Source organism: Orbicella franksi, chromosome 13 (genome assembly GCF_964199315.1).
Source record: "Orbicella franksi chromosome 13, jaOrbFran1.1, whole genome shotgun sequence".
Lineage (NCBI taxonomy): Eukaryota > Metazoa > Cnidaria > Anthozoa > Scleractinia > Merulinidae > Orbicella > Orbicella franksi.
In genome coordinates this window covers 20531643-20553629 of record NC_138157.1, presented here as the reverse complement: position 1 = coordinate 20553629, position 21987 = coordinate 20531643, and the positions used below count along the sequence as shown (strand labels likewise).

Here is a 21987-nt window from a genome sequence, read left to right as displayed (position 1 = left end):
CTGGAAAGGAGAAAAGATCACTTCGAATTAACTCTTCAAAAACACATTTTGAGGAGAATATTAGAGAATTTAAACCACGCCCACACTTAAGCTGTTATCAAGATATTTTGTTATTAATTACACGAGGGGACGGAAGTGACCTCTACTGTAAGTATTTCCCCTCGCTTCTCTCAGATGAGTTTCCGAAGAGAGGAAGTAGATTCTTAAATAGAACACAATACCACATAGTCACACAACACCATCCAACAGTGCCTAATTTAAGGAAAGACTCGTTGAATAAATGAACTTAATATAGAATCATTTTTTTGGCATAAAAATGTGCAATTCGGTAGAAGAAACGCGACCGCGTTCGTTTCCTACAAAAGTCCTGCAAGAAAAAAAATACGCCTATCAGGTCATTCACAGGAAACGAAATACGAAGATAAGCAGTACTAGAAAATAATATCTGGAATCCAACAACTTTTGCAATCTGGAATCCACTGAGGTAGAATCCGGAATCCAAGACCATCTTGGATTCCCTTACATGGGGTGAAAAATAACTGTTATTTCACTGTGAGCTAAAATGTGTCATCCTCTAGATCACTCATTGGTATTTTTCGTTTTGTCCAAGTCAGTTGCCTAACTAGAATTATTAAACTTTTACAAATTTTACATTCGTATTGATTCCGGTATATGTGGTACATTTCTAGTGCTTCAACAAAGTAAATCCCACCAGGTGTTAATACTTCTAGTGGAACCCCATTAATCTGGTCACTCAGCAACAGGCCACAAATATCTGGCCGTATTAACGGGATGGCTGTACTAAATAGGTTATTTAAATAAGAAAAAATGACTGACTTGCTGCGCAAGGGGACTATATATATCTGGATGCATCATGCTCAGTTTTGTACTTCCTCCAGTTCATGAACCTTTGTAGAGGTTAGAGACGGGCAAAAAAAATAAATAAATAAATAACCAGAAGAAAAGACTTGAACTTGGCTGATTCAAACACTAAATTTATATTCATGAGTACACTTTGCACCTGCAATCTCGTTATCCCGGTCCTTCTTAATCCCTCGCCCACCTTCTGAGTCTCCTCTATAACTCAGATCTTGTCTGACGACCCCTCTGTACTGCCTTCGTCCCCCTCAGTCCCTTCCCCTCCAATTTCTTGAAAGCTAGCTTGCCGACCACATCCCAAGTTATTTTAGTTTATAAACGATACAGATAACTGAGACCGCTATATTGAATGATTACTTTACCTTTTGACTAATATCCTTCTTGCTTCTGCTCATAAAACTTCCAGTAAATACCACGCTATATTGAGTCGCCGTTTCCTCTCTATCCGCGTGAATTTCACATACAAATTGCACTCGACGAGGAATATGAAAGCATATAAATCGCGCTACCTTTTTTTGGTACAGCAGAACAAATTATTGTTCTCCAAGTTACATTAATCTGCCAGGGTTTCTTTAAAATTCTCCGTCACACATTTTACCAAAACGTTCACTGCTCGACGGTCAGCCAACAAAATATTTAAATTTTCTTTGTAAAAAGCGTGCAGGAGCAGACGAAACTGATTAGCATAGTGAAAATCAAGGTCCACAGGGAATTTAGGATTTACAAGTTTCACATGGGGTAAATGAACTATTTGGTTCACATTTCTATACCTTCATTACAATGTACTGCAGATGTTTATCATAGTTGTTGCCGAGTTTTCAAGGAAACGTCAGAGCATTATTTGAAACATCGATATAAAGTAATGCGCTCCTTCCGTTAATTATTGAACACTATCTGAAGCTTAGCCTCGAGTTATTCTGCGATCGGAACTGCTCCGCGAATTCTTCGGAAATTTTGCGACAGCTTCTAACAATCTCGAACAGGTTCAGAAGTGGTCGACGTACATCTTTAAATCGTTAAGATTGTTCGGAAATCAACAAACATATAAATTCAGCATCTGACTCGGCTTTCTTTACAAGATGAAAGCTCTAACACATCTTCTACTTGGCGTTGTGCGAGAAAGAAACGAGAGTGTAAAACGTAATTTAAAAACTGGCAAATGTGACTGCTATTGAACAGGAAACAGGATATTCTGCAGTCTCGAAAAACAATCAGAGCTGGAAGGTGACTGAGATATAGAGTTAATCCACCATATAGGTATTGTTCATAAGGCAATCCCCCGGCTCAAGTTCTTATTAACCCGGTTGTGTTTTTCTGCCATTTCTGCGAGTCATTAAAAATGTACGTCATGTTTGGGTATTAAATAGATCATTTATGCAACTCCTTTCCAGTTCAATCCACCCTCCCCTCTGCCGACGTTCCCCCTAGTTCATAGAGCTGATGTTCCGTTTAACCCTTTGACGCCCAAGTAGCCATATACGGCCACTAAATGGTCGTGCTCTTTGTACCACTTGTGAGGTCATCAATTTTAGCTTATGCGCATTCCCAGAATTGAAATATTGCTCAATTTTGTACCTAATCCTCGAAAAATCTCTCCTTTTGGTAAAAAAAAAAGCTTTTTTAGCAAACATTAGGCTTATTTAGCGTCATGGCAGCCAAAACACTGACTAAACGGTTAAAAACGGTATTTTTTGGCCAAAGTTTGTTATTCGAAGGGATAAAAAGATATCCTGAAAGTAACTAAAGAGAAAGCGTAAGAGTTTTATTTCTCGAGTCAGTAGTTTGACAAAAAGTCACATAACCAGTAGTAATATCTCAAGCACAATGTCTTCCTTTGGTCTTTAACCAAACGAACTCAAATTTTCAAGTTTGGTAAAGAATACAGTCCTGTGAAATTAAAACTACAATAATTAATATTGACCCTCTTCACGTAACACTTAATGACTGGTCCCGAGGGGAACAGTGAATGTTGTTTCCCGAGAATCTCAATGTTTCCCGAGACGAAGACGAAGTCGAGGGAAACACTGAGATTCGAGGGAAACAAAATTCACTGCTCCGCAAGGGACCAGTCATTAAGTGATTTGTTACATAGCAAAACAAATGGGTCAAACCGGTGGAAAACAAATAATCGACCTCTTTATTGACAAATGACGTGCAACAGCGGTCAACATTTCGCGGGTAACAGTCAACTGACGTCACAGTTTGAGCAATGTTGCCCGCTCATGGCATTTGGTGATAAACAGTTTCATTTTTAGATGTCATGTGACCATGAACTAGCCAATGAATGGGCGTGCTGTAGCGGGGAAAACGCCAGCTATATAACAATAGCTAATGTTAATTAATGTTACCTTACATTACGCTGTTTTCGATTTTTTTTTTTCGAAAACTTACTATCGGACAAAGTAAAGATAATTCCATACTTCTCGAACCAGGAGCCCGTTTCTCGAAGGTCCCGAAACGTTTTCGCAGCCGGAAAGCCGTAGCAAAATCTCAAACCTTTTGATTACAGAGCTGTTTTATTCACATATTCTAAATCATATGAACAGAGGTTCTCTTCATACAAGAAGTTTCAGGCGCATACACCTAGCTGTTTTTAGATACAGATAAACTAAAAATGGCTTTTCGGGCCCGAAAAGTTTCCGGGGCTTTCGAGAAACGGGTCCCAGGCAGCCTAAAAGCGTTATACGGAACATTTTTAGGAACATCCATGACATTACGGTCCATTTTGTTCTACTGGTAAATACAAGCGTGAAGGTTTCCAGCTAAATACCTAAATGGTGGACATGTTTGGGTTCACTGACCTTGGGAACCAAGGACCACCCTAACTTAACTAATTAGACAAAAACTAGACAGAACTAGGAACGAAGCCAAATAGTTGATGATCAAGCAATGAAAACGATGGGAAAGGTAATTTTTTAAGGAAATCGAACCATAACGAACATTTTCGTAGAGGTTTCAATCCCCCGGGGGGACTCTCTATAACAGCCTATACGGGGAAGCTCCGCACCAAAGGGGCACCTTTCTCGGACTCCAGGTATATAAAAGAGTAGGGATTTCACAAGTTGAGGTAATTGAAAGTGTAGGGAAATCGGAGTATCTTGACTCCCGTCAAGACCCGAACTGAACAAATAATACTTGCTTTTTGTTTAACATTTCTTCTGGCAATGCCTGATGTTGTCACGTAGTATTGACTCATTGACTTCAATCGAAGAGTTTGGAAAAGGATGCAGTGTTTTTATCTCAAGAATACATGTAAATGGAGTACTTTTTTTCAATAAAAGGCATACGAAAGAGGTAGCTTCTCTGTCAAACTGGCATACAAAGGGTGAGGGGTTGAACCTCGGGGCGGAGGTTCCCCGTAAAAAAACTTTCTAGAGTACCCTCGTCCTCCCCCCCCCCCCCCCCCCCGCCGGAGGCGGGGGTTTCAACCCAGGTCAGCAAGACTACCGAAACATGTTCATGAGAACAACTGTTAAAAGCTAGCTATAGGGAACCTAGACAAATTTTAAACGGACAATAAAACTAAGTACAAGGCGATATATGTGTCAGCAGGTCTTGACTGTTAGACAGCCATGGAAGGTCACAGAACTAACACAAGAACCAACTAACAATTACAGGTACTCCAAGTTCGGTCCACGACTAAATCAGAAAATCCTATGAGATGTCGAGAACGTTGTCCCCTTAAAAATTTAAATTAAATTATAAAACTGAACAGGTTACTACATAACTACGTACACGGCTACCCATGATGTTAACTGATTATTCACTAATTAATATCTTAATCTATTTGAGAAATATTGTCAGTTAATAACGACTCTCGGAAATACTTCTGTTCAACCCTTGACTTTCATGAACACTAGAACAGTATCCACCAGAAGAAGAGCAGCAGAAACGAAGCCAAAAAACTAGAAAAAAAAAATCAAGAATACAAGAGATGAGACAATCATGTTTTCCTCTCTATATTTTTGGATGAGTCGGAATTGAACCACCTTGAGAATAAAGCGTCTTGTTGAAACCTTGGTTAGGCTCGACAAGACCGCCAGCTTTGAGCAAATCATCACGTTTTCAACAAATACAGATCAGGGGCGTATATATTACTATGTACCTTATTTCTTTTTGGAACTGTTATGTATTGTTCCAAAGAGTTCCATAGTATGCACTAAGAAAATTTCAATGAACGAAAGGTACGTTCTTCGTTTTTGGCAGCCATATCGCACAGGGGATCTGAGGAGAAGACCAAGTCTTCCTCGACATCTAATTCAAAATGGCTGTAGACCCTTTCTCCAGAGTGGGCAAAATCCTGTTTAAACTTTCGCGCATGCACTTACCACGGACACGGTCAGAACGTTTGTGCGTCGCTTCAACCAGCTAACCTTGTGCCAGCGAGCATCGTAAAGATCATCAAGGAAGTCCGCCATGAGCGAAGATGAGATAATAAACAGCAAGGCAAATAACGCGGAAAACACCAGAAGCTAACAACAGATAAATCAAAAAGAGTTCATGACTTCACTAGAATTCTGTCAATCAGTAAATAGTGTTACCCTTACCCCATTTTTAGTTTATATTTATTATATAAACACCGGTGAAATACCAGGATTTTTCCTTTTACTAAAAAATCATATCTTCATCGCGCGCAGTGAAGATACTATTTTTATCTTTCACACTGTGAAGATATCATTCCCTTTTGACAACATTTTTCTTTTGTCCCTTTAACTACACTTAAATTTGTTGATGTATGATCGAAACATATTCGGATCTTCTTCGGTCGTCTTCGGCAATCTTCGGTAATCTTCGGAAAATGTTCGGAAGCGTTCGTCTGGCCTTCGAAACAATTTTGGAAAATCTTCGGAAATCTTCGGAAGGTGGTCGAAAATCTTGGGAAAATTAAATCTGCTGCGCTCACTCGTGAGATATCGAGTTGAACACTCGAAGATAAAATTCGTGTCCACGCGCGCGGGCATGTAATATCCTCTATACGTATGTATCGCACAAACGGCACTTTATTATCACGTACAGATAGATATATCTTCGAAGTGCGAGGTTATCAAGAGTGAGATAGAAAAAAAATTACTCTTTACAGTTTACCAGTGTTCTTTAAAGGAGTTCAGTCACGGCATGTTGAGTTATTTGGGCCACGTACGAAATTGCCTTTAAACTGAAAGTAACCTAAAAATAGTAATTTACTAACAAAGAAAAACGCCGAAGACATAATTATAAACCATAAAGGAACAAGGATGGTTAGGGATGGAAAAGATTAGCAGGGATTGTAAACGACGAACATGATCAATTTAGGCTAAACTTTTCGAGATGCGCAAACCGTGACGGAGATCCTTTAAGGATTTACACCGCTTTCACCTCAGCTGTTTAGAGAGAGCAAGCGAAGGTGTGAGTGAATTACACATATCGTCCTCTACTATGTAGTTCCACGATGGACAATGTGCATGTCTGTGCAATTGTTCGCGCACTTTTATTCAATTAATGGTAAACAGGTTAAAAGTTGGCCGCGCGCTTTTTACTGAGGCTTTCCTTCGTATTTTCGGTCAGTAGCAATAATTATTATGGGCGAGATAAACCAAATCAAGCACTGTGATTCGCTACCCGACTGAGACGAAAAGGCGCGAAAGCTGCTGGAAAGTCTACGAGACAATTATTGCGTCACAACCAAGAGCAACTAAGGAATGCATGGGAGATAGAAACAACAGGTACTGAAATTGAGAATTTCAAACATGCGCATTTGCCTCCCTATCTATGCACGCCCAGCCATTCCTCATTTCACTTCTCCTAATTATAAGAAATAGAAAACCGTGTACCGTGTTGCTATCGAGTTTTCGTATAAATGTACTGGCGTTCTATCACGAATGTTGCTCGCTGATTGGCTACGCTACTCACTATTTATTCTGTTGTAGATAGTGAGTAGCCTAGAAGTGTGCGTTTGTTAACGAACTGGCGGCCGCTTTTTGCATTTTCGAAGTGTCTACGAAGAGGATTTAGATAATGTTTTGAACGACCAGTAGATTTATACTAACACAAAAAGATTATTCGCTCTAGATTTTTATGCGTGATAGTTGACGCGGGCGCAAGTCAACGATTTTTAACCAGTCAGCGCGAGTATTTTCTTTGGGCTATTTTCTTTGCCGATATAATCACCATACAAATTACAGCAGTATACTTACCATGATGTTCCAGTTCTTTTCCGTCGTTAATTTACCTTCGAGAGTAAGGAGGAAAACAAAGAACACAAACAAAACAACAGCCCAGCCGATGACAAACACTGCCATGAAGAAATCGTAGCGTCCTTCATATTTGCCTCCGATTACAACTATGTCGCGGTCAAAATCAGCCAGACACGAATACGCCGCGCAGATGGTAATCTGTTGATATGAGCAGAATGTTTCACGGGTATGGTATACAAGTGGTTCGGTAACAATAGAGAGCTTAAGCAATGACAACGGCGACCCCTAGGACAACGCCTAGTAAAATATGAATTTATATTGTACCTTCGAATTTCGCAATCATCTAGATCTGTTCAGTGCGCCTATTGATCTCAGAACTTGCTCATATGTGTAACGCCAGCGTTCAATTCCAAATGAAAGTAATAAAAATTAGCCTCCGCCGTGAACGTTCGTGTTCTCCAAAATATGCAGAACTCAGTCATTTCACTTTGCTGTTTTGCAGAGGACAGCTAAGAAATATAATATACAAAGATTTATAACGCACGTGCAAAGCCATTGTTCTGCTCGTTAAACTTTTCGTTTGGTGGCGTTCTCGTTGCCGTTGTCGTCGTGTTTTGCTTAAGGACCCTGTTGATGTTAAGAGGACGGCTAAGAAATGTACAAAGATTTATAACGCACGTGCACAGTCATTGTTCTGCTCTTAAACCTTTTGTTTGGTGGCGTTCTCGTTGTCGTTGCCGTCGTGGTTTACTTAATTAAGTTCTCTAATATGAAATGTTTGTCACTGTTGGAATATAGTCAAGCACCGGATGGTTGGAGATGTCCACTGATTTATGAGTCAAATGGGTCTATAAGTTACGAATCATATGTCAATGAACGAATCAATGTAAAATAACACTGTGGTTAACTAGGCTATAGGCTTTTTGCAACAGTTGGTCACGTCACGTGCTTTTTAAGAACACGCTGATTTAGTCATTGGATATGCCGTTATGTGATCAGAAATGGAAAGAACATTTACAACAGCTAACATCAGGCACCTTGGCTCCTGGCTTACGTGCGAATCTTCAGGTTTATATCCTTTAAGAGGGAATTTTATGGACGTTAGAAACTAGAAGGATTCGAATGGATAGAAGACGCTTTGCACTCCAGTCACGCTCCAGTGGAAATCCATACAAATCCCTGTAATAATAACTGTAATATTGTCAGTTTTTAATCTCGGCCTTTCAGTTTACTAGTAAGAGCCCAGAACTTTCAATTCTTCCTACTATTTTATGCCAGCAGCTCTCTTCTTTTGTAGTGTTTACTAACGAAAAAAGTTTGTGGACGAGGGGAGGGTGGGGGGGGGGGGGAGGAATCTTTCTCGCTTCCATACAAAACCTTCTAATTTTTGCAATATTCAAATCGTCATTAAATCTCAACCTTGCAAGGCATTGGTCTGAAAATTGCTGATTTGGCTATTTAAAGCATGCTCTTTCCAGTTCTGAAATTCATATAGCTGTAGCAAAACGTTTAGAAAGAAACGGTTATGTGACCAGCTGTTACAAAAGGCCTCTTGTAAGTGACACTTGGGGTAACTCGCAATGCTCCTAACAGTAGCAGTGGTTTGCCAGCTGAATAGCGCTCCTCGTAACTTGAATAGCGTTCTGGTTAGCATGAACAGCAGTCAGCTCAGGTTAGCTAGCTTGTTTACGGTTAGCTCTCAATAACGGCAATGGTACCAATTGAAAGAACATATAACTAGGGTGGCTGTGTAAACAAAGGGTTGTGAAGAGAGAGATGTTAAAGGAGCTGCGCCATTCAGGTTTCTAGGTTTTAGCTTGCACTCTACGTGCAAATTAAAAGCTTTATTCCTCGGCTATTGACGTGTTGAGTCAGAAAACTGACGAGATCAGAGAAAAACCTAGCGAGACAGTAACAACCAATCTAAAAATACCTTTAAAAGTTAGCAGACGGACTAAAGTCACGCTTTGCGTTCTAGTATAATTATTGAAAGTATACTTACAATTTCCAAGATTTTAAGAATTCCCTGAACGGACTTCACGTAGCCTGTATTTAGAGACACCATCTTGTTTTGTTATCTAGAATACAAAGTCAGATTATCAACTTAAACTTGGCGAGAAGGTGTTAATTCGTGGATCGCTCACTCTTGCATAGTTACACGAGCCAAACCCGAGCCCAAGTCAACCTCGAGTCACGAGTCAACCTCGAGTCAACCACGTGTTCACTTCAACTCCACCATGTCTACACAGTAATTAAAATAAGGAAAAGGCGCGATGTAGCAAAAATGAGCTTGAATGTTGTATATTGTTCGCTGTTTCACTGAATTTAATACAGGGCCAATATGTTTCAACGAATAACAAAATTTAACAGCACTTCTGTATGTTTTTGAGGAGAAAAAGGCCACCGAGCACAATTTCGCGTATGCTTATTTCTGAAGACTTATTCTCTCGTTTTCAATTTTTGCGGCAACTACTTGTTGACAAACTCGGTCACTTCATTGATACCTTAGGATTTAAACTGAATTAGTTATATTGCCTTCGGGGTGGTAGATCGCATTAATTAAATCAAAAACATTGGTGTTCCTTAATGCCCATTCAAGTGTAGGCGAGAATTTAAGTGACTATCAAAACTGCAAGTGCAATATTCAAGCAATATATCAAACACTTTCAATTGAAAGGTTCTCCAAGTCGATAAAAGAATAACAATGGCGGAGAAATGACGTCCCAAAACTAAAACGCTAGGAGTCAAATTCGATCGTGTGATTTCCCGCCTCGACTTTTTGCATGTCGCTCAGCCGGGCTTTTATCTTTGGTGAGCTGTTTCGTGTTTGAAACTGTAGAACTGGCTGCATGAGTTTTTATTAAAGAAAAAAATCAGTTGCTCTTAGCGACCCCTTCTGCTAGGTCAATTATTTTCAAACATTTTTCTTTTTAAATTTTCCCTGATCCAATTTGGACCCGCTTCATATAACCATTCGATTTTCTATACGTTCCTTCGCTTTCAGGCCCTAGTTGCTCAACGTACCGGGAACTCTTTCAAATCAGATAAATCACTATCCACCATCTAGGTAGCATCGATCGATTCGTTACCCGGTTTGTGCCGGGTAACCTTTACTGATAGCGAATTATTTGGTTCCTTTGATCAACAACCCATATGAGCCTGCCCTAAATATTTCGCACTAGCGTTTCAACTACTCTCTACCCTTCGTTCCGTTTCACTTTTAGTGCAATGAAAAAAAAAAAAAAAACGGCCCTGGATAGTATAAAATTTAAACCTATTAGGGGCATTCTAAACGAAACTTGATTGAATATCTAAATCTCTAACAACTTACCTTTTGGAAACGTAACCAAATCACGCAGCAAACTAAGAAATCGTGGCGATGACAAAGCTAAACGATCCTCTAGTAATTTCTATATTACTCTCCTTTTCTTGATTAGAAAATTTAACCAAGAAATATCGTCGAACGAAGGAGGTTAACACGTCAGTCGAAACAAACAACGGGCACACCTCTCAGTCTCCAGTTATAATTTTTTTATAATTTATGCATCAGCGGAACAGATTGTTTGTACAGAAAGCAACGGCATGTCAATCATGTTAAGACAAGCGAAGCCCTTAACTTACTCATGACGAACTTTCGTCTCAGCTGTCAGAGTATTTGCTCAAAGTTGTCTGATTAAAAAAATTAGACCTTTGTTCCAGTGCAACCAAATTAGATGCGAAATAAAACAAGTACGAAATGAGGTTGGTAACGCAAGCCTCAAGTTTTGACATGTACTACATTTTCAGTCATTCTCGTCATTATTTGATACATATGTCGTCAATTTCACTTTCTGCAATTACACTGCCAGACGTAAAATTCAAAACTGCCGTCTTTATGCTCTGATGATTGTCTGCTTCTTGGGCATGAATCATGCGGAAAGAGAAGTTTCTCGATTGCCATGTGCTACTCAGGAAAGTAAGTCCACAGTCACTGCTCAGCCTTAGCCTGCAAAACTGGCGTGATATCGCGCACGAGTACCTTTAGTTCAAGTCCGTCGGAAGCTGGGAGCTAGGGTGAAAAAAAAAAAAAAACTGGAACAGAGTAACTGATAGACTTAACAAAGCAAGCAATAAACACCATACTGGACTAAAGAGCACAGTGCCGATATGATAATGGCAGTTTTCTTTTTATATATATTAGCAAACCAACCGAAAAGGCGATGGCGCTTACCATTTACTATTCGGTTTCAGGTTGCTTTCATTGATGGGAGCGAAACTGCAAGTGGAATGAGCGACTGGTAAAGAATTTTCAGACTTTCCGTTCCAAACGGGAAGAGAGGAGAAAGATAATCCCGGCAAGGTTCGAATGAAGGTTCTGGAAAGGTTTTGCACGATTCATGTTCCCCCGAAAATAATGTATAATTGGCTAAATAAATGTCAGCTGGGGTTTGTTCTAAAGACACAAGTCAAAGAATAAAATGAAAGGCCATTCAGTACGCGTTATCTTGTTCCTCTGTTTCAAAACGAGTCCTAGTTTGATCTACATGAGAATAAACGCGTAGGCGGAACACATTTTAATAATGAAATAGTAATAAATAAATATATTTATGCAGGATGACTATTTCAGTTATAAAAACTGCTATTGACATGGGTCCTGCGTAAAATAGAAAAATGAATAATTAGTCAAATAAACTATAAAGTAGGCAAAAATCTAAAAGCTATATAAGAAATCTAAAAATATACATATAAAAAGAATAGCTGCTTACGAAGACTCGAATTGAAACAGAGGCAAAAGGCAACTCGAAAATGGCGTATCGCGGATTGAGAGGCGCGAGAAACATTTCCACTTCTTACAATGAACAATCACTTACATTGGAGTATATGCCAGCTATGATAAAATTGTGTGCAGACTGTGAAACCTGAGTGAGCCTTTAGAACATCTCAAGAAGAGATGATTTTTTCTTTTTATTCAATGGGACTTGAACTTTAAAGTTAGTAAACCCAAAGGTACAAACAAGATGATGTCAAGATTAGCAATGAGATTTCCAATATTTTCTGGCCAGTTTTTGCGATGAGAGTGTCAGTTATTGTTTGCCACCGTCTACAGTGAAGCAAAACATTATAGAGGCCAAACGGACAAGTAAACACGAGCGAAAAGTTAAGTTCATATCTCCATCAAAACAGGAAAGTGGAAACTCCTTTTTTTGAATTTCTCTGATTACAAAATATCCTTGAGAATAATACAAATGAAACAATGTTTCAAACGTCATTTCAGTTGACGAGTCGGAAGAAACAGAAATGCAGTGACGGATCCAGAGGTGTTTAATGGGGAGGGTAATATGGGGTATAGGGTGATAGGGGTGGGAGAGGGGTTGAGAAACGTTTTGCGCCCCCTGGATCCGCCACTGGAACACTCTAATCAGTGAAGAAATCCTCCCACTCGTACACGACAGCCTTCTCTTGCTTGTCTCCCCAGGACTCGCTATCGCTGTCGTCTGACGCGTGGTAGGTTTCTAATTCTTGAAGATCAGCGCGGATTTCGTCTTCCTCCTCTTTTAGCCTTCGTGCCATCTACAAATTGAAAGAAAACATTTCAAGAAAAGTACCTTGACGTTTCAGTTTGAAATAGATGGTCGGGTTGAAAAATAGACATCTAAATTGTAAGTTAACATTCACATTTTATTCCTGAGTCACACATCATAACGGATCTAAAACAAATTAGTATATTCTCAGCTCCGACTATTGCATTTCTAGCTCTCTGATTGGCTCAAAAACTCCGACTATGAGCCATTAGTCGGAGTTTTACCTTATATGGAAAACAGTGCGCCAAGTTTAAAAATTTTCCGCTCTGTAAAATTGTTGAAATAAAAATCGGCGGCAAAAACCCGATTAAGAATATACTAAAACAATTATTCCATTCGACCTTGTTGGATATGAAGTGATCATAACCAACTCGCGCTACGCACTCGTTGGTTATTTATCACTTCATATCCAACGCGGTTTCATGGAATAATTGTTAAATATTCGCAGATTAGCTATTTGGACAATTCCTGACTAAAAAGTAACATTGAAGAAATCTTACTCTGTCTTTGATTTTCTTGGCGTATTTTCCTCGCAGTTTATTCTGTTTGTCAATCTTCTGCTGACGTTCCTGCTTTCTTTTCTCGGTCTCGTCCACCTTCCGTTTAGTAGAGGACTGAAGTTGCGTCTTAGCAAAGGCTTCAGCCGCGGCAATCCTGCTTCTATTCCGTGACGCTCTGTTCCCTGCTTGTTTCTTCTTCTCCATCTCCTCATTCCGCTTGCTGTCGGCTGCCGCCTGCTTAGCTGCAATTTTGGCTGCAGTAGCTTGGGCGGACGTCTCCGCGGGGTGTGGTCGACTAACTCCAGCCCTGCTGCGCGCGCACTCTCGGATGCGCTGTAATTCCTTTAGTTTCCTCTCCTCAGCAGCGCTCATTTTCTCTTTCATATCCTCCAAAGTGTGTTCAGGCGCCACCTTCCGCTTTCTAAACCGTCGAGGAACTCTAGCAGGTGGGTAGACCGTCTTCTTCTCTCCAACAGGAATGTCGAAAGCGACTGCGGTTTGCACCTTTGTGGAGTCAGTTGAGCTGAGTGGCTGAACAGCGCGGACAGTATTGGAACTTGAAGAATTGCCATAAGCTTGGAATGCGAGGATTTCAAACGCAGTATCCACTAGTTGCCGATTACGGTCTGCAGCGCGAAGCCTGTTATTCCTATTGCTTCGCACGGGTGGCGCACTGACTCTTTCGTTGGCCAATGCGCGCATGGCAGCTTCTATTTCCTCTTGCGAGGAATCATCAGACTGGCTTGAACTGTCCTCGCTGAGTGAACTTTTGCTCCGGACTGCCGCCAAAGAATGGACACTGGATTCACCCTGTTGTTCTTCGTCTTTCCAGAACTCTCGGTCCTGAAAACATGCCGCGTCTTGGTTGGCAAGCTCCATTTTACTCGCGGCTTGTCGCGGCTCCGTAAAAATCATCATTGCTGGATCGATCTTGTTTGCAGATTTAAACTTTGACAGTAGCGACCCGCACATCTTGCGTAGTCAAACTCTGATAACAATGTATAAAAATAACCTCAGAAATATGTGTTGTACAACTGCTGTTTGCAACGCGCACAAACCGTGTCAACAAGTTTCCAAAATGAACAAACTTCTTGTTGCCTTGGATTCGTTTATTACGTGCGAAAACGTCAGCATTTAAGTCGACGTAACATTCGAATAAAACTAATGGAGTATGGACTATTGACAGGTAACAGGTTTTCAAATTTCCCTCGGTGTTTGATTTAACGTTCTGTTTCGCGCGCTTTCTGTTGCTTACTATTGGCCCAGTTCCCGATCGCTAAAACATTTGTTTGCACGCGTACTTACGGCAATAGAATATGGACACGCAGTCCACAGCGCTCAAATGCATTGCGCGTGCGCATTTACCACATCGTTCTCGCCTTCCGTCCTTTAACATTTCAAATTTTCGAAATCCTTCAAGCCTAAAGTGAAGACTGCTGCTGGAAAGTTTACCTTAGTATAGTACGCCGCATATGCTTAAAGAATGTAATTATTGTGAACTGCAATTGGATTTACCGCTGCTAGAACGTTTTCTAACAAAAGTCTCTTCCAAACTTTGAGGCCACGAAATCCGGAAGTGGTGTTGCATTTTTGCATTTGACCGCTACGAAGACATACAGGAACTGACTGGGCCCACAGTCGACTTTTTTTTTGGTCAGTGGGTTGCTATGTAACGCGATGTATTGTTAGCACCTTGCAAACTAACCCTGAAGCCACTTATGTCGATACTTATTGTGCTAAGACCAAGAGAGATAAAGCGATGCAACTTAAATATTTTCTTGTGTCCATGCGGTTCCGTTTTTCTTTTGTTTGTTTTTCTTTTCCACCTGAAGCTGATTCTGGCAAGGACATACCATCTCGCAGTTTGTACGTTTTAAATTTTTAAGGTCAATGACTCTCGAGGGACCCCTCGAGTGAGACTCCTGTCTCAGACAAGGACAACAAACAGAGCAAAATGTTCGAAAGAAAACTCGTAAATTTCGCCCGTAAACTAAAAAATTTGTCGCATAGGTCATTAAAAATATCGCTTTGGTCACAGCAATAGGATCCATTGAATGCAATTTTCCCTGATGTTGCAGAATATTCACCGCAAACAGTGGAATGTACCCTACAATGAAACACGCGAACATTTCTTCTGTTTTATCTGATCGCCGATTTAAACCATGAAGCTCGCTCATTACTCTGTTATGCCGCTTAAGAATGGCTTGTAAGCGTTGAAACGAGTGTACAATGGACAAAAACGACAGCATCCCGGCGACAAAAACTGCTATTTTCAGGATAACCCCAAAATTGTATTTTGCGCCCGATGACTGTCGCGCTTGAAGGACAAACGGATCTTTCTCGCGCAAAGAGTGAACAAAAATGCCAACGCCCAACGTCGAAACTAACAAGAGGACCAACGCAGCTTGAATTCGCCGCACTGTAAGAAGCGTTCCACGCCTTGTCATCTTTCTAAAAGTATCATTCATGTCACAGCCGATTAAGACAAAACAGAAATAGCTGCATCACAGCAGACAGTATGTCACCATGATACGCGCAAGCGATGCGGTGTAGAGTTTATCGGGATTAGCACGAATTACTAGTGAGGCAAACGCCAGAGGAATATTTACAAGATATCCAGTTAGATCAACGGAGGCCAGGGCCATCAAAATAAGTCTTGTGGTCTTGCTAAACAAGGTTGGCATCTTGACGAAAGTAAAAAGGACCCTCGAGTTGCCAAATCCACCAGTCAGGCCGATTACAGCGAGAGTAAGTCCACTGACAATTCTGGCTGAAAGTGTTGGGTGTTCGAGTACTTCTGAAGTGTTGGTGAAATTCGCTGAAATATTCGATGTCATTTATAGATTCTTTCTGAAGATTTCAGCTACTTACAATGTTAGCCAGTGAATTATTCACTTAACAAGACAAAACATTAACAGCTTCAAAGAAATCAATTTAACCAGCAGCCGTGAAGAAGCGTATCTCTTTTCTAGGCGAAAATTTGAGTTCTGACAGTGCAAGGCAATCTTCTTGCTGACGAAAGACATTTAAAGTTATTCTGTTTGAATTATACCACAAAGATCTTAAATTATTAATTTCCAGGAATTAACTGTCATGCAAGTCAAACGTCATTACACAAGATTAAAAACGGCACAAAATTAGTTTCGACACCAAGATATCTAGACGCTTTGTTTTCCCAAACTTCACTTGAAACCAATGATCCTCAAGTGGTGTGTTTCATTTATTGATTGGTGCATTACTTGATAGGAAGAGAAAACAAAGGAAGATTTGCTCGTGAGCGCTTTTAAAAATAAATTGGCAATTTTTAAAATTGTCACCGTACTTCAAGAACGTTGACAAAGGAGCAAGCGCGAAAAAGTTTTGGTGGTTTTCTTTGAAGTGTTTCACAACATAATCCTCCTTAATCTTGTTTTCAAAACTTACAAGTAAGCATGTGCACGCCGGGTTTCGAGGCTCTGAGGACGAACGACTGGAATTTGTATTTATTGACGAAACACTGCGAAAGGTACTGAAAGGTATTTACAGGTTAAGGAAGGTCCATAAGCTACGCTTTCCTAACTTAGCAGCGACATTTTCGGCGGAATTAGAGCAACTTGTATGGAGGCCCGTTCTGGTCAAAATTGTAGTAATAAAATTGCCCCACAAGTCAGTTTTTTCAGTCAATATTTTACTTTTTATGAGCTTGCTGTGTATTTTCATCGGCGGTACAAATTTCTTTTTCGAGGTGGTTGCTTTTTTTTTTTTTAGCAGCCTGAATTATTTTAATTTAGTCAGGTTAAATTTTTTGTGGGTACTACGAACGAATTTTTTCACTCGTACTGCAAATTAGTTTTGACTGGTACTGCGAATTATTTTTTACTTGTGGTACTGAGAATTATTTTTTCATTGGCGCTGACAATTATTTTTCAAGGTATCGTGAATTTATTATTTGGCCTACAATACATTGCGGGCTTGCGATTTGAGGGGGACTGGCTCGAGTACTTTCCCGCTCGATTTCTTCGCGCCATCTTTGAGGTTTCATCTTTTAATTGTATTGAAAATATTTGGAGATGGATAAATCTGTTCAACGGCAGATACGTGAGATAGCCAATAATGCTATAACAGAAATCAGTCGAATTTCTCAGCTAGTGAACTCCACTCACACTGCGGCAGCAAGTAATCAGCGAAGTTCTTCCTCTTCGAGTCCATTATCTTCTGGTTCTGCTTCTAGTGCCCTTCCGTCAGGATCAGAATCGGGATCTTCTTCTAGAAGTTCAGGAAGTTTGGTAAGTGAACTGCACCGAAGATTCCCGAGTATGCAAGGAACAACTCATCGTAGTTCTGCTCCTACTTCGAGCGGTAGAGGCCGCTCTAATTCGACACAAAGGGTTGGCCGTCCATCGAATGAGTTTGCCATCAGACATTATTATTGTGGGTTTACAGTGTGAAAAAACACCAACAACTCGCCAGGAAAAGGTCAGTCTCCAGCGTAGAAATCGTGTTATAAGTGGATTTACAATTGACAAAGGGTGGAATGAAAAAACCCTTTACAATAAAGTGAAAGCACAGTTTCCAGAGGAATGCAAATACATTGAGTTCGAATTCGTGAAGAATATCTCTGGAGTGCTAGTGAAACCGACATTGGCTTCAGCGGTGAGGATCAATGGAAACATTTTGCTGAAAAGCATTGCTTCTACAGGTGCTGTGTATGTGCGTTTACTGGTCGAAGATGACCCTGATGAGGTGGACAGTGGTATTCAAAGGAGTATGGATGATTTCATGTCAGAAGTAGATCAAGAGAGCATCATCGTACAAGATGAGGTGCAATCTATGAACTGTGAAGGGCCAAATACAAATAGACATAAGGAAGAGGAACATGCAGAGGAACAGGCACATGCAGTCGAATCTGCAGATGATGAAGAGCGAGATAGTGGAGAACAACATGCAGCCATAACTGTAGATGATCAAGAGGGAGGCAATGGAGAACAACATGTAGTACAACCTGCGGCTAATAAGGAACAGCCTGTAGATAATGGAGAGCCTCTCAGTGAGGCTGACTATTTGAGAATCATTGATAACATTACTGTCAATATTATTGATGAATGTAAGGGATTTCAAAACCAGTTGCCATCCTGAAGAAAGCCCAAGAACACATTTTAGATGGAAGGCAGTTGGACATAGTTGACCCTTCAACAGAACTAAAAGGAAAGACCAACTTTATAATAATAGATAGGGACCATGTTTTTCAAGATGCATTAGCTGAAGTAGCATTAATTGACAACTTAAGGCTGCCACTTGAGGTAAATTTTATGGGAGAGGGAGCTCAGGACTTGGGGGGACCTAGAAAAGAGTTTTTCAGGTTAGTTCTCAAAGAAATCAAAGAAAAATTGTTTGACAGTGGACTCATCGAGGACTTTGCAGAACGTTACTATACATCTGGTATAATAATGGGATTAAGTGTTCTACAGAATGGGAAAATTCCCAGCTTTCTGTCTGAGGAACAACTTCAAGAACTTATTGATGATTCATCTGAGCATTCCCCCTGCATTGTCAACCTACGAAATGGTTTACGTAAAGTTGGAGTCCTGCAACTGATGGCAAAGCTTCCTTTGTTTTTATACCTTTTCAGGCCCTCTTCTAGCAAACTCAATGTGAGGAATCTTGTCCATTTGTTGGAACCAAAGTTTGCAGAGGAGGGTTCCAATACTAAGAGGTATGAAAAAGAAGTATATGCCGCATTTTACAAATACGTGAAAGAAGTTGCTTCAGGGAGAAGGGTTACTGGATCCACCACCCTAACCCTTAATCACATTTTGCAATTTGTTTGTGGCGCAGATGAGGAGGCAGCATTGGGGTTTTCCATTTCCCCGCAGATCAGATTTGTATCCAGCAGTGGGAGCTTCCTCCCTACTTCAAACACTTGCACTAATACATTGCATCTCCCATCTCCAAGCAGCACAGTCAGTCTTCCTTCAGATGACATACTCTTTAATCTGTATGACTATGCTTTTGGTGACACATACTTTGGAATTATTTAACAGATTCCAATAATGTTATTGTAGAGTTAAGCATTATTATATCTGTTACCAAAAGGCTCTTTTCAGAAATGAGGATTACAAGTTTGAATTGAAACTTATGCTTTGTCAAGAGTTAATTTATAGAAAGGTGACAGTTTGTTTTGAAGGTTTTTACATTACAACAACTTGAACCTTGAAGTCAAGTTCGATTGAAAGAAGTCTGTCCCTTGAACATGATGTTGTTAATCACAAATGTTTCCGTGGCCATGTTAAACAATGGTAATATTATTCATGACAACATCAGGCCATGTTGAGTTTGAACAGTTTTCAGTTAACTGACAGAAAATGGTTTTCAATCTAGGATATTCCTGCTTCAATCTAGGATATTCCTCATTCTTGGGTTTCCATTTTAACAACTTAGCTTTTGCAACTGGTTGAGTTTAGTAATAGTGCTTTGCATCAGTTTTGTATGTATTCAAGTGAGATCTCTAAATAGTGTTTTCTCCAGCCTTATTGATACATGTACCTCAATACTTTAGTGACAGCTATGGGAAGAGGTAGCAAAAGTTTACTTTCATACCCGTTGTTACTTAACTTTGTCATTACTTTCCTTTAATAAAATGTTTATGTTATCAACCCAAGTATCATTTTTCTCTTTTTTCAGGGAAATTCTTTATATGGGAGAAATACCCACTCTTAGTACAGGGAATAGGCTATAGAACTCAGGCTGATGAACTGTAAAATGTTTTCCTGAGTGGTTTCAATTCTCATATTCTGATGGTGTTCACTACTTTAGTTCATTGGTGTGGGTTTTGTTTGTGGCAAACAAACAAACAAAAGAATCAGAAAGAAGATAAAAGAGGCAACTGTGTAACAACTTATCCAGGTCATTACCACTCTTAATGTTAATGAAAAATGAAAGTGGGAGCTATTGAGTGCACTTTGAATGAAGAACTACAGACCTGTCATTAGAAAACATGGAATGGTGACCGTAAAATGGGTACAAAAGCCAAGTTGTTTTGAGGGGAGGTGGAGGGTGTGGGTGTTAACAAGATGATTTTTTAATCTTTCAAAGTAGGTTTTCTATTGTGACTCTTATACATCTGACTTCTCCCTCTGTTCATCATGGGATACAATTTTGCAAAGTGTCCCAAGGACAAAAAATGACTGTTTTGTAATAACCTGACTGAGTGAACTTAGGGTAATGCACTTTACCTTCTCTAAGGTCTAGTCAAAATCTAGGTTGAGTTCAAATCTTTCCTCCAAAAAGCAGCAACAAACGGAGTTTTTTATTATTTGACACAGAAATCCTAGTTTTCAAAATTGCAAGCAGACATAAAAGCTCACATCAACAGGGTTTTCCATCAGTGACTTCTATTCTTAAGTTTCTTCCTCGTTGAAAAGGAATAATGTCATGAGCTCGGCACTATTAAGGTAATTGTTCCGACCTTGATTATGGTCATTTTGAAAGGGATCTGGCAGTTGCATCCTTTGCTCTTCTGTGAGCACAAAGGTTGGTGGATCAATCTGTACCTGGTAGTCTTCATCGCTCACTGTAACTGATTCATCAGCGTCAACACCATACTGTTCCATTTCATCTACAGTAAGTGCAGTGTGTTGAGAATTCATGTTTTGCAGCATGCCACTCGTCCACAGCTGGAGAGGGGACATATTATGCTCTGTTGACACTGGCTTTTGATTCATTTGATCAACAAATTCTTCAAGAGATTTATTGATTCTTGGTAAGTATATGTAATGAAGACAAAACAGATGCAGTTCATTTAAAGGGTCAAGAATACCAGTTTTTTCCATTTCGTCAAATAACTTTGCATAAAAACACAGGACGCCAGCATAAACATCCCTGTGAGCTCTTTCTACCCGGCAATTGTGAACAGATGATCCTGTGATAATACTTCCCCTGTCTAAGCCTCTTCTTTCCAACATGAACTGGGCAACAAGAACATTCTCCATCCCATAATCACATCTTGCTCTTGATGGCAACCCATAGGTTTTTGTGCTCTCCTCAAAAAGTCTTAATACAGTCTCAGCTTTGTTATTGTCACAACACCTGCAATGGGTAATCAAACGTGAAAATCCATCTATACAAACATGGACTATAAGTTTCCATCGGATAAGCTTGTGGGCCGAGTCAAAGTGCCACAGCGAGTTGGGTGTTGGAACGTTATACTTTCGACGATAAATTACCAACCGCCACCTTAAAGCAGTGCCTTAACAGGGTCTAACCGTCGTAAACAGTTGCTCACCCTCCAGCGTTGAACTTGCAACCCTCTACTCCTCAAGGCTCCAAAAAATCGTCTCCTACCAATATTTGGTGTGAGAAATCCACCATTGCTGACATTTGTATCAGCTGCAGTTATTTCTTTGTAGATTTGATCTAACTCATCATCAGATATGTCTGAATATTGTTCAAAATTATCACTTATACCTAACACCCTTCGTCTTCTTTGAAGCGTTGATACACTTATGTGAAGCAACTGGGCTATTTTTTCCCATGAAAAATGTATAGAACGCAAATATTCTATTTGTTCTTTCGTTATGTTCAAGGCCGGTCTTCCAGGTCCTTGACCCTCCATCCTTGGACTTGGTTGAGGATAAAATGAAACAGAATTCTCTGCACTTGATGCAGTAGTTTCACAAGACACGAGAAGTCTTTGAAGAGATTACACATTGCTCTTCAAACGACGCACATGTTCAAGAAGGGGATCGCTCATTTGGGAAGTCATGTCATGCTCAATAAGGGTTAGAGTTGTGTACGAGTCTTGCAGCCGCTGCGTAGTCTCTTCTATTAAATCTTCGGTCCAGAAAACCTCATCACTTGCGCACACACTAACGACTCCTTTCAAATTTTGTAAGAAAA

General features: G+C 40.1%; 3 protein-coding genes and 1 pseudogene across 3 annotated transcripts in view; 2 read left to right on the top strand and 2 right to left on the bottom strand.

The window, feature by feature from the left end:
- Window positions 1-21987, top strand: part of LOC145465995 (thiamine-triphosphatase-like) — a 295791-nt gene that overhangs the window by 254822 nt on the left and 18982 nt on the right. The window lies entirely within an intron of this gene.
- On the bottom strand, window positions 1883-11525 carry LOC145465650 (uncharacterized). Its single transcript, XM_081449425.1, has 5 exons — window positions 10384-11525; window positions 9055-9130; window positions 7053-7250; window positions 5208-5351; window positions 1883-4784 (listed from the first exon to the last, which is right to left on the bottom strand). The coding sequence occupies exons 2-5, from the start codon at window positions 9115-9117 to the stop codon at window positions 4713-4715; spliced, it is 477 nt and encodes a 158-aa protein (XP_081305551.1). The 5' UTR covers window positions 9118-9130; window positions 10384-11525; the 3' UTR covers window positions 1883-4712.
- On the bottom strand, window positions 12138-15620 carry LOC145466102 (uncharacterized; annotated as a pseudogene).
- LOC145465596 (uncharacterized) lies at window positions 18225-19130 on the top strand. Its single transcript, XM_081449373.1, has one exon. The coding sequence runs from the start codon at window positions 18402-18404 to the stop codon at window positions 19128-19130; it is 729 nt and encodes a 242-aa protein (XP_081305499.1). The 5' UTR covers window positions 18225-18401.